This window comes from Podarcis muralis, chromosome 7 (genome assembly GCF_964188315.1).
Source record: "Podarcis muralis chromosome 7, rPodMur119.hap1.1, whole genome shotgun sequence".
In the NCBI taxonomy this organism is placed as follows: Eukaryota; Metazoa; Chordata; class Lepidosauria; order Squamata; family Lacertidae; genus Podarcis; species Podarcis muralis.
In genome coordinates this window covers 13,404,971-13,417,950 of record NC_135661.1, presented here as the reverse complement: position 1 = coordinate 13,417,950, position 12,980 = coordinate 13,404,971, and the positions used below count along the sequence as shown (strand labels likewise).

The window sequence follows — 12,980 nt, the reverse complement described above, 5'->3', positions numbered from 1 at the left end:
CTGACTTGCTGGAAGGCAGCTTCTTATGTAACTATGAACCCAGGAAATAGGTGGGAAGATGTGGCTGTTCTAGCACAGACTTTTTGCAACCATCTTCAACTGACACATTGTATTCACTTGCTGCTTGAAGATAATTCTGTGGCCTTCTAGTGGGAATTTTCCCATCAGGAAGGAACATAGCTAATACCATCCCTGACAGCCTCCAACATAAAGGCCCTTTGCCCTATGGAGCCATTCACATTTAGACATTTTTCTCTGAGCATCTACACGTGAAGCGCAGAGCGGGTCACAAATTTGCGCCTGCCAGCAGGATAAAAGTGTAGCTGAAGCCCTGTGGTGGTGGGAGCGACACAGAACACGCGCAACGATCCTTGGTATCAAAATTGAAATGCTAAACGCAGGCAACCCTTGAAAGTTCCAGGGGGCACAAAACACAACTTGATTTTTGTGTGCGCTTCATGGGGAGAGAAGCTTCCGGTCCTTCTCACTCTGCGCCACAAAGGCATATTTTGGCGGGTAGCGCAGACACAGCGCCTTCAGGGCCAAGGGCGCAAGGGAGCCCAGAGACCCGCTGCGCCGGGCCCTTTAATTGCTTTCACTTTTGCGGGGCGGAAGTGGGAGGGGCGCGCCGCTGCCGAGGCGAAAGAGAAAGTGGAGCGGCACCTGCCGGCGGGGGCGAGGGGGCGGCGGCGGCGGCGACCCAGGTCCCTTTCCCGGCTGGATGGAGGCGCGCCGCTGGCCGGCCTCCCCAGGAAAGGCGCGCCGGCGGAGCCATGGGCGGCGAGGGCTGGCGAGACTCGCTGGTCTACTACTACTGCCTCAAGTTCGCGCTCTCGGCGTACGCCACCCTCTTCTCGGTAGGTGACTCGGCGCCGGGCTCCGGGCGGCTCTCGCCCTCCTCCTCCTCCTCCTCCTCCGCCGCCGCCTCGTGGCTCCCCAGGGCCGCTCAGCGCCGCGCCGGGCGGGGACCAAACCCAGCCCTTTGTCTCGGGCAGGCCGCTCCTCCATTGCAGCCTGCAGCGGGGGGGTGGGTGCTTTGCTGTATATGCGCCCCCCGCCGCCGCCTCTCAGCCCCCCGGGGGTTTGGTTTCTGGACTCTGCATCTTCGAGCATCGTGTCTGCGGGCCTCTGGCGCCGCTGCTCCCCCCTCGGCCCCCACCGTGTCGGAGCAGAAGAGAAGAAGCCGCCTTAGATCGCTCGTAGCCAGTGCGTTCCCACGGCTGGCTTGGAAGCCGCGGTGATTTTCTCTGGTTATTTAGAATTATATACTGTTGGATTGTTTTGCAGACAAGAATAAAGCGATAACATTATTGGTAGAAACGGTTAACAGCCATTTGAAACGTTTTTCAAAGCTCAACATCAGCAATAAACTGAAGCAGAAAGATGTCCACGTTCTGTGTTACTGGCGAAACCCCCTCCTGCCGTCAAGCTCCCTTTGGGCCGGTCACTCCCTGCCCACCTCGCCTACTTCACAGGGTTGTTTTGAGGATAAAATGGGGAGGAGGAGAATTACGCATCACCAGCTGGAGCTCTTTATGAGAAAGATACAAACAGGAATGTTTTTGGCGGCTGCATTTACATGACATTAGTCACAAGCCAGAAGGATCCTGTTGCTTCCTGGAAAATACAGCTGCCTGATGTGGTTTCTCCTCACCCCCCCCCCCAAAAAAAAAACCCCAGGTGCAATCTAACTAGAAAACTGTATGTGGTATAAGCAGTAATCTGAACATACCCTAACAGCTGTCCTGCTTATGCAGATGATAGCTTATTGAATAGGATTTGGGGGGGGGGCATGCAAGGGCAGGGGAACCAAAAAGCCCATGTGCACCCAGTGAATACTTGCCCACCCCTTCTCTGATGTGAACAGTGCCATGCAGATGTGGCTTGAAGCACAGCAGGAGGAAATGACCTCACTGCATTTCAAGATGCTGATGTGAACACCCCAAAGTTGACCACCGGATGTGTTTAGCACAGCATTGTCCACACTCACTGGAAGTGGCGCTATGTCTATTCCAGCCCTCCCTGTGAAGTGTAGGCGCCTTCTGCATGCTCTACCTCTGCGTTCTGGCCCTTCCTTTATTATACACATATACAGGTGTGTGCATATATTCCTGCAACTCAGGATTACCCTGCACGTCCACCAAAAAAAATGTATTTTGTAATAAATGAGTTACTCTTTGATCTGCTGGCCACATTTTTGCCCCCTCCACTAACACCTTTTCCCAGCTCATTATAAGGAAAGCTGTTCATCCTTATTTTTATTTATTTATTGTATTTTCTAATTCACCTTTCATCACCATGTGATATCAGAGAGGGCACGATAATAAAATGCACCAATGTAACCTCCAGTAAAAATGCAGTTTGGTCATGACTCAGATCTCCAGGTCCCCACACAGGTAAACAACAAACCCCAGTCAAGGCTGGCAGGAAAAAGCTTAGACTGATTGTTAGGCAGTTGAGCCTCTGACTGAACATGTGTGCTCTTGTGGGAGAACAGCCCCACCTTGCCTAAGGTAAAGCTACCCCTGCCCGTATGGGCCAGTCTTGACAGACTCTAGGGTTGTGTGCCCATCTCACTCTATAGGCCGGGGGCCAGCGCTGTCCGGAGACACTTCCGGGTCACGTGGCCAGCGTGACATCGCTGCTCTGGCGAACCAGAGCTGCACACGGAAATGCCGTTTACCTTCCTGCTAGTAAGCGGTCCCTATTTATCTACTTGCACCCGGAGGTGCTTTCGAACTGCTAGGTTGGCAGGCGCTGGGACTGAGCAACGGGAGCGCACCCCACTGCGGGGATTCGAACCGCCAACCTTTCGATCGGCAAGCCCTAGGCGCTGAGGCTTTTACCCACAGCGCCACCCGCGTCCCTCCACCTTGCCTAAAGGTAAAGGTAAAGGTACCCCTGCCCGTACGGGCCAGTCTTGCCAGACTCTGGGGTTGTGCGCCCATCTCACTCAAGAGGCCGGGGGCCAGCGCTGTCCGGAGACACTTCCGGGTCACATGGCCAGTGTGACAAAGCTGCATCTGGCGAGCCAGCACAGCACACAGAAACGCCGTTTACCTTCCCACTAGTAAGCGGCCCCTATTTATCTACTTGCACCCGGGGGTGCTTTCGAACTGCTAGGTTGGCAGGCGCTGGGACTGAGCAACGGGAGCGCACCCCGCCGCGGGGATCCGAACCGCCGACCTTTCGATCGGCAAGCCCTAGGCGCTGAGGCTTTTACCCACAGCGCCACCCGCGTCCCATCCACCTTGCCTAGGGAACTGTAATTAAAACAATGGTGCAACTACCATTCCCTCTTTAGACAATACATAAATAACTTGTGGAATTTGCCGCCTTAAGCTGTGTTGATGGCCACTGGCTTAGAGAGCTTGAAAAAGTTTTAAAATTCATGGGACGTTTTGCTAAAAGGAACTGAGTACAGGGGCAGTATCCTGAGTACCAGTTGTTGGGGAAGAACGACAGACTGGCCGAGAAAATTATGCCTAACTTTGTGTATGTTCAGACCATACTGCAACATTTGGGTTTTGCTTCACATAATGTAAATCAGAGTGGAGTCCCTAAGGTGGTTGGATGGTGTCTTGTACACCTCCTTCTGGCAACTGGAGCTATCAAAGGAGGGGAATTTTCTTTGCCAAAGATTTTGGTAAAGAAAGCCCAGGATCTAATTTGCACTAGAATTTTACCAAAGTTTATCCCCGCTCAGAGGTGGAGCTAGCTGCTCCCGCACCTGGAGCAGCATGCACCCTGGGGCGGGGCTGGCCGCCCATGGAGGCGGGGCGAGCGTCCCAAGGATGCAGGGGGAACATCCTGGTGGTGCACCAACCGCTGTGCGCCTCCTGGGGGTACGCCAACCATGGCAAGTGTTGGGGGCGGGGCAGCGATGGCACCTGGGGTGGACCACACCCACCTTTCTCTGCCTCTGCCCCCGGTGCCAGTTTCAATGCCAGGGCAAAGGATAAATGGCCTCTGATCAGGTGTGGAGTGCATTTTCCTCCTCACTGAACATAAGAACGAAATCAAGCCAAGAACCCATCTAGTCCAGCATCCTGCTCTCGTGGTGGCTAACCAGGTACCTGTGGGAAACCCACAAACAAGATCCAAGCACGGTCCCCTCTTGTGGTTTTCAGCAACTTGTCATGGGAAGTGTTACTTCCTCCATCTGTGGGAACAGAGCATAGTCATCCCGGCTTCAGCCACAGGTAGCCCTTAAAGCCATTTAAGTTGGTGGCCATCCTGAGGGAGTGAGGTCTGTAGTTCAACTCTGTGCTGCATGAAGGAGAACTTGGTTGTATCTGGCCTGAAATTCCCAACGTTCAGCTTTGTTGGATGTCCCCAATTTCTAGTGTTGCAAGAGTGGGAGCAGAACTTTGCTCTCTCCACTTTCTCCATGCCATGCATAGTTTGAAAAACTTATTTCATGTCACCTCTTACTCACCTTTTCTCTAAAATGTCCCAAATGCTTCAACCTTTCTTCATAGGGGAGTCTTTCCTTCCTCTTCCTCCTTTTGATTGCCCTTTGCTGCTGGCCCTACAGATGAGGGCTGCACATCAGGGATTACAGATGGAGAAGGGTCATGGCTCCCCATAGGTTTGAGCCCCTGAAGCTGTTCCTCCATAAATCAAGAAGTCATCTGGACTATTCCATAAATTAACAAGGGAGCACTGGGCTAAAGCACTTGGCCTCTCCTCCGCCTCCTCCGCCTCCTCTGGCGATCGCTCGTAGCTGAGTAAGATTGTCTTCCATAAACACGGGTTTAACAATGAGTCTGTAAGTGACTGTGGAGGCCAATTCTGGATCCACACGTCCTTCCACAGTGGGAACATCACCTCTTCCTTTGTCTGATGAGTCTGGTAGGGCTGAAGAGGCAGAGAGGTGACTCTGTCAAGAGGTGCTGAGCAAGCTTGTTTCCTTCAGAAGCTGTTGAGGCTCATCACCTCCTTGGCTTCTGGCCTGGAAGGTGGACCTGCCCTCCCTGCTTTTTTCCTGCTAGCTTAACTGCCCCACCTTTGCAAGGTTGGTGTAATTCAGGCAGCCTGGTGCCTCCTAGATGCTTTGGATTATGACTCCCATTACCTCCAGCCACCATGGGTACAAATTGAGGAAGCGAGCATTTTGGAAGACGGATAGGCTAGTCTTTCTCCCTGACCTGCTTGTCTCACGCAGATGAGCATAAGAGCACTAGAAGAGCCCACTCAGGCCAGTGCTCTGTTCCCACAGTCAACCAGATGCCCATGGGATGCCCACAAGCAGAACGTATCCAAACACGCATTTGTTCCCCTGCAAACTGAAGTGGTTCAGTCCAGGCACAGAGGTGGCTTCACGCCTGCCGGCTGATCACTTCAGTTATAAATCAGTGCACTGGTGGTTGAGACTGTAAAAACTTTGGAGGTGAGCTGGTAGTGGTATGTAGAGTAACTGGTGTCGCGCCCTCCTTGTCAGGAAGGCTGCCTCTGAACATTTCTCTGTAAATTGCAAGTCTCTTGTTTCTTGCAAGAGTGAGGTATTCTTCGGAAGCTCACTGTTCAGTAAAACCAGCTGTATGCCGTTATTCATGTCACTGCTTGATATGGATGGGTGACAAAGAAGCTTTTGTTAATAGTACAAAGCTTAATAGTATGACAGGCTTGTCTGCATGAACTTCATGAAAGGATGCGGGTAAGGAGTGGAACAGAAGCCTTTGAGTAAATGCTGTACTTCTTTGTGATCGCTCCTAATAATTCTACTTGTACCTTGAGCTGTAGTTGAATGTTGAAATCTGCTCCATGAGGAATGTATTGCCTCAAGAGAAAATTCTATTCAGGTCCCATTCAATCTTATTGAATCCTTTAGTCGAAGTAAATGAGAATGATGTTGTACCACGGATACATGGGCCTGCTTCACTGCCTGATTGGTTACCTGAAGAAGCTATCTGTACTTCGGAACGTGTCAAGGTGCCTTTTCTCTCTCAGCTGGCTTTGTAACATTCACATTCTGCGACTTCGTGAATAATGGAATGGATCTGCTTTATTGGACAAAGTGATTCTGAGGATTCAGTGTGGTGAGAAACTGCAACAGAGAAGTATTTAGAGCCGAGGCGGCTATCTGCTGCTGCTGCTGCTGTTGTTTAGTCGTTTAGTCGTGTCCGCCTCTTCGTGACCCCATGGACCAGAGCACGCCAGGCACTCCTGTCTTCCACTGCCTCCCGCAGTTTGGTCAAACTCATCTTAGTAGCTTCAAGAACACTGTCCCACCATCTCGTCCTCTGTCATCCCCTTCTCCTTGTGCCCTCCATCTTTCCCAACAGCAGAGTCTTTTCCAGGGAGTCTTCTCTTCTCATGAGGTGGCCAAAGTACTGGAGCCTCAGCTTCAGGATCTGTCCTTCCAGTGAGCACTCAGGGCTGATTTCCTGAAGAATGGATAGGTTTGATCTTCTTGCAGTCCATGGGACTCTCCAGAGTTTCCTCCAGCACCAGAAATCAAAAGCATCAATTCTTTGGTGATCAGCCTTATTTATGGTCCAGCTCTCACTTCCATACATCACTACTGGGAAAAACAACATATGCGTTTCTGCTTATATGGCATATATGGTTCTTGGACAGAACCGTTGCCTAAGTTGTGACTGTGCTGTACGATTGCTAACTGTTGTGGCAATGTGAAAGGCTGAACTTAAGATTAGAAGAATGAGAAATTGAAAATGACATGTTTGCTCATCCCTAGGAAGGGATAAGGTTTTATGGAGGGTGGATAAAAATCAATGATTTTTTAGAAAATTTAAAAAAATTAGAAAATTAAAAACAAAAAAAATCAGATTTTTTATTTAAATCAGATTTTTTTAAAATTTAAATTGGATTTTTAAAATAAAATGCTTTGGGAGGGAAAATCTTTCTAAAGATAGTTTTCTATTTAAGTTACATTATACCCCAAAGGCTATTCATCAGGAAATAAGGATTTGTTTTACGTTTTTCATGTGTGCTAAAACTCAGTTTAAGGTTTGTTTGGTTTTCTAAAAATCCCGTTTAATCACATCAGTTAACAAATATGGATACATATGCTATAATGTTTTTGTTTTAGTTAAATAAATTGTTTATATTGTTATTAAGGAAATTATTATTTTTCTCCTTCCAACAAAGTACAGCAGAAAAGTTGTCCAAATACAAACAGTTAACTTATTAAACCTGACAATAATTTCATAATTATTTGTCTATGTATTTCTAACAGTATAGCCAAATCAGTAATTTTTGATATAACTGTAGAAACTACTCTGGAAATTTATTATTCCAAAAATGAAACCTAGATCTGGTTGTAAATATTAAGATTATACCAGCAAGAACGAGTATTTCTGTAAAAAAATGATTTAAATCAAGTCTTACTGACTAGTGATTTAAATTGTGATTTAAATCAATTTGATTTAAATCAAATCCACCCTGGTTTATTATTATTATTATTATTATTAAGGAGATGAATGCCCCATGCAGGCGCTGTGGGAAGGAACTTGCTTGCTTTTTCCTCTTCACAGATGACTGCTGCTGATTATAGTACAATGCTGCTTAATTCTTGGGGAAGACGTCCGAGGAAAACTTTGGGCAGGCCTGTAGCATTCAAGAAGAGGACTTTCCTGTGAGGCAGTGGATCCACTTGTGCTTGCTGGCAACTTTAAGCTGCAGCATTTCCAATGAGTGGAGGTGCCTGGGGAGCAAACCCTCCTACCCTGGATCTTAATTGCTGCTGCTTGAAAGCAAGGAAGGTGGCTAAAGAGCTTGTGAGTGGCTGACAGGAAAGGCTTTTTAAAAACCATTTGAGATTGCCAGAGTTAAATACTGAGGGTGAGGGAGAATGCATGTGTGCACATGTGTATTCAGAAAGAAATAGAGGCAATCTATCAAACTGGGAAGCTGAGAACGTGGAAAGTTCACTTCACCAGCCCTAGCCCCGGTCTCATCTGTACAGAGCTCTGCAAGGTTGGTTTGCATTTCCTTCAGGAATGCAGCAAAGTATCTGTAGTGGCTGCATATGTGTTGTGTTGTGTTGTGTTGTGGCCTAGAGACTGAACTGTGAACCAGGAAGTTGCTTGGAATGGAAGGTAACTCAACAAAAGGCGTTTGAACATAATTCTACTCTGAACAGCTGTATCAGCTACATATGAGCTACCGCATTGTAGTAGCTCTGTTGATATTAATGGTCGGAAGCCATCAAGCTGTTGTTTCCCCACTGACCTATGAGGCAGGCAGAAATTCAGCAGATACAGCTCATTTTCTGACCTTGAGGCAGAAAAGCTTCATCTGCTGAATCAGCTGCCTGCCATGCAGCTAGCTAAGAGCAAGGACCCCTGACAGCAAAAAAAATCCATCTTCTCTTCTCTTCTTTACTCTTCTTCTCCACCCCTGGCACACAATGCTTGGTTATCATGCATTTAAAATTGTATGTACAGTTTAATTTTACTTGAGTGATTTTCAATAGCAACTGTGAAGTTTGGGTTAGGCAACTTTTTAGTGGCTTTAACAGTGTTTTTTAAAAGATGTTCATATGATTCTGAATTCTGGGCTTTTGGATAAGCCTTACAGTTGTGTTTTATTTTTATTTATAAAACTATTAATGTGCCACCGTTGGGTGGGCATAGGCCTCCTAAGATGGCTGTCAATATCATAGAAATACAACAGATACAATCAAAACTTGAGAACGACAAGCAGCAACATCAACAGCTCAGGTTGCTAAACAGGATGGCTTTCCAGAACCAGGTAGATGTTGATTGGTTAATTTCATAGACGTTGCCATTTTGCGACAAGGGAAATTGAAAGCTGCTGCAGGCCTGCATCTTGTCATGAATGTGATATATCTCCTGACTTGGAAGGCTGCTGCAACTTCTGTTTTGAAATACATAAAAGAAGATCTCTGTGCAACTGCTGTGCAATTATGGAGGGTTTACTGGCAAACTTTTATGAGGAGTAGTATAATGGAGTGTGTGCCGGGAGAAGCAACATCTTCCAAATCGTTCTTCTGACAGCCGAGCACTAATTAAATTCACATCGTAGAAAAGTTCCGCTGTAGAAAATCTAAGGCAGGGAGGAGGTTTGTGGGAAAAGAAGCAGGCCAGCCCCAGCTATGAGCTTCAGAGTCATTTTCTTCCTCGTTGTGTTTTCATTCGGCCCTCCCTCCAAGGTGCTTCAGAGTGGATGGGTTGGGGCTCCCAGTCAGTCTTGCCTTCACAGTGACCCTGTGCAGGAAACGTGGCTGAGGGGGCCCCGTCTGTCCCAAGGCCACATAGTGAGCTTTGTGGCTGAGGTGAGATGTGATCCTTGGACCCCCTGGCCCTCGTTGCATACCCCAGCCTAGACATCCACAATCAGAAGTGGAGGCTGCCATGCCCCAAGGTTACCATAGCCCCATGCTATTTGGTCTGGACTGAGCCATTAAGTTTTTCCGTTTGCTTTTCCTCGTCCAACCCGAAGCAGCCACCAGATTGAATGCTTAGTGGAGATTGAAATTGATATTGAAATACTTTATTGTCACTTGTACAACTTGTATACAGTGTGATTACACGAGCTCCCCCAACTCAGCTCTCTTAGTCTTAATTCCCCTCGTTTACTAACGCACACCCACCAAACCCAAAAGTCAGTTGCCCTGTTGTTATCTTTTCATTCAGCAACCTAACAGCCCATGGATAGAAGCTGTTCTTTACCCTGTTGGTGCGGCTAATCATTCTTCTATATCTTCTGCTCAAGGGCAGGAGATCAAAAAAGTGCTGGCCAGGGTGTAAATCATCCCTGAGAATTTTCCTCACTCTCCTGAGGCAACGTTCTTCTGCTATTTCATCCAGCGGATTCATGGGACAGCCCATAATATCCTGTGCAGTATTCACCACCCTCTGTAGGCACTTCCTATCAGTTGATGTCAAACCAGCGTACCACACTGTGATGCAGTATGAAAGGACACTTTCTATTGTGGACCGGTAGAAGGAGATCATCAAATGTTGATTGACATTGTTCTTCCGCAATACTCTGATGAGATGGAGTCTCTGTTGGGCTTTCTTAACCACCTGGGTTGTATTTATTTTCCAAGTAAGGTCTTCACTGAGATAAACTCCTAGGAATTTCCTCCTCCAACCCAAAGCAGCTACCAGATTGGACACTTAGAAGGATATGTGGCAGATAGGTGGCCTCTCCATCTGGCAGCAGCACTCACCTTCAAGCCTAGCATGAGTCCGAGTTACAGCCATTGTGGCCTTGTTCAGGTGTTTGCCTGAACACCCGGCAGTTTAAAGAGGGGTGACGGTTTGGGGCCATGTCTCCCCAACACGCCTGCATGTCAAGAGTCATCTTCAGACCTTTGCATATTTAGCACAGAAGTCTGCAGGGGCTTCTAGGCACATTTGGCATGTAGAAGCTTCCCTGTGGTTCCTGACGTTGAGGAGGCTTCATGGTTCATTTTGTGCTGAACAGGTAAAGAGATATTTCCATGCACAAGGGAATTTGAATCATAGAATTGTGGAGACCACAAGGGCCATTTAGTCCCACCTCCTGCAGGCAGATGGCCATCCAATTTCTGCTTAAAAACCTCCAATGAAGGAAAACCCCCCACCTTTCAAGGGAGCCTGTTCCACTGTCAAACAGCTTTTATGATCAGAAAGTTCTTCCTAATGTCTGGTAGGAATTTCCTTTCTTGTTATTTGAATCCATTGGTTTGGGTCCTACCATCTGTAGCAGCAGAGAACAAGCTTGCTCCATGTTCCATGGGACAGCCCTTTAGATATTTGAAGAGGGCTATCATACTCCATCTTCTCCAGGCTGAACATCCCTAACTCCCTCACTCGCTCCTCATGAGGCTTGGTTTCCAGACCCTTCATCAACATGGTCACGTTATAGGGCTAGGCGATACCTGGTTTTCAATATCACAATATATCACCAGATAAACATCACAATATTTCGATATATCATGATGTTTGAAATAAGGCTGGAACTACCGTATGTGGAGGTGAATGTGGTAGTGCCCTGGCAACTGCTACGGGTCTAACTAAAACCTCTGTAGGAGCTTAGAACTGGTTTACACATGCAGCAGACTAGGGTGCTAGGATGGTCTGTGTCAGGTGAGAAGGGAGAATAAACTTTTGCCATACGTGTTTGTTTTTTTAAAGCCTTGCAGGTAGAAATGTAGTTTTTAACCCAGTCTCTTCCATTCTGTGTTAGATCTCCACTTGCAGGTTGTTCATATCTTGTTCTTCTTAAGGGGAATGTAAAAAAAAAAAGTAACTTTGCCCATCTTCCCCCTTCAGATTTAATTGGTGCAACTTTTTAGAGCATATTGTGCTGCAGTTTATATAGATGAGGGCTCAGAGTTCTCAAGGAGACATTTTTGGGCCTACTTCTTTCAGCAGACCAGGCCGATCCAATGCTTCTGAACTTGCCTGCAGATTAGAATGCAGCTCCCAGCCAGATTGTGCACTTACCTGGATTTGCTGTGCATTTTTGGTGTGCAAAAAGCGTGCACACAAATGTATATTTCACATACACTTTTATGTGGAATGTGAAATGGGCTGGGTGTGTGTGTATTCAAAATGCATACAAGTTAGATGTAGACTTACTTTCTTTCTTGTCCTTTAAAATAAAACTTTGCACAGGACAGATGTAAGGCAGAGCACCAGCAAGGCTGAAATGGGATGGAGTTTCTGTGCAGCCACAGTCATTGCAGAGACAAGAGTCACATACCACATCTCAAGGTGTTTTAGTCTAGAGAAAACATTGTGAGAGATGCAGAGCATGGTGTCTGGTAGCCAAAATGAGAGAGAGAGAAAAAGTGAAAGCTGCCCATTTAATTAGGCATGGCCAGTTAATTGCTGCTGCTTGGTCAAAATAACTGACCTTTTAAAAATGGAATTAATCTGGCACCTGCTGGGCAGAAGACCATTTCATCCTTCCCTGTGGTATGTTATGTCGCTAATTGCTAACTATGATTTACTTAGCTGGCTTGTAGTTGAATTAAAACACAGCAGACGTGTGCAGTGCAGCAGAGTAAGGCACATCTCTCTTCAGAGTGCGCCATGCAGGGATGTTCTTGTGCTCCTGTATTAGCCTTGGCAAGGCTGACTTAGACTACAATCATGGCAGGGAATGCTGTTATTTTCTGGCACCTAATGTCTCTGAAAGATTCTTCTGCGGAATTCCAGCTCATCTGGTGGTCTGTCTTTCTAGCCAGGCAGGTAAACATCATGGGTGTAGCCAAGGGGAGGCAGGGGGCAGTTGCCCCCCTAAATCAATAAAAATCAAACTGAGGTTCTGTCCCCCCAACAAAAATCCTGGCTATGCCTATGGTAAACATCCTGTTTGCATTTATTGCAGTGGTTCTGAAAGTGGGCTGTAGCACCCTCTGGGGAGCATTGCGATTGCCTAGGTGGGTGCTAGGAGTAGGCCTGGGCTATGTGCTGGCTGGGCCTGATGGGAGTTGTAGTCCAACAACGTCTAGAGGGCACCACATTGGCAAAGGCTTCTCTTTAGTTTCTTGTGAATAGAGAATACCAGAGATTTGTGGTGTTACCCTTTTCATTTACCCGCAGACACGTTGAGTAAGCCTGCCGTCAGGAGCCTCCCACCCTTATTCTCAGAAATACAGGAAGCTGCCTTAGTCAATCTCAATATGGTCTACACAGCACAAAGCTTCCAACATTTCTCCAATGAAAATAGGGACGTCCGAAGGAAAAGCGGGACATTCCGGGGTGGCTTCTGTAAATCTGGGACTGTTCCTGGAAGTTAGGGACACCTGGCGGGTCTCCACGGGCTAGCTGGAGTTCTCCTGGTTTCTTCCAGCCCCACCTGAAGATGCTGGGGGTTAAATCCAGGGCCTTTCGTAGGCAGAACAGATGCTCTCTCACTGCAGATACAGCTTGTAAAAAAACACCCTCTTATTTCTTCACTGGCCAGAATTCCATTGTCAAACTGTTTCTTCTTGAGAGGCTGAACTGATAGTGAGGTGGGACTAGTCCTACTTGGCTACTTGCCTCTGTGGTTGC

The 12,980-nt window shown here is 47.4% G+C and overlaps 1 protein-coding gene across 3 annotated transcripts in view; it reads left to right on the top strand.

Moving 5' to 3' along the window:
• Positions 1-624: 624 nt before the first annotated feature.
• LOC114602651 (tetraspanin-15-like) overlaps positions 625-12,980 on the top strand; it is a 90,944-nt gene continuing 78,588 nt past the window's right edge. Inside the window, exon 1 of one of the 3 annotated variants that reach the window (XM_077931231.1) lies at positions 625-857. In XM_077931231.1, coding sequence (XP_077787357.1) covers positions 774-857 — 84 coding nt within the window. In that variant the 5' untranslated portion in view covers positions 625-773. The remainder of the gene's footprint in view (positions 858-12,980) is intronic. The other 2 variants (XM_077931232.1, XM_028741106.2) reach the window with 2 other exon arrangements.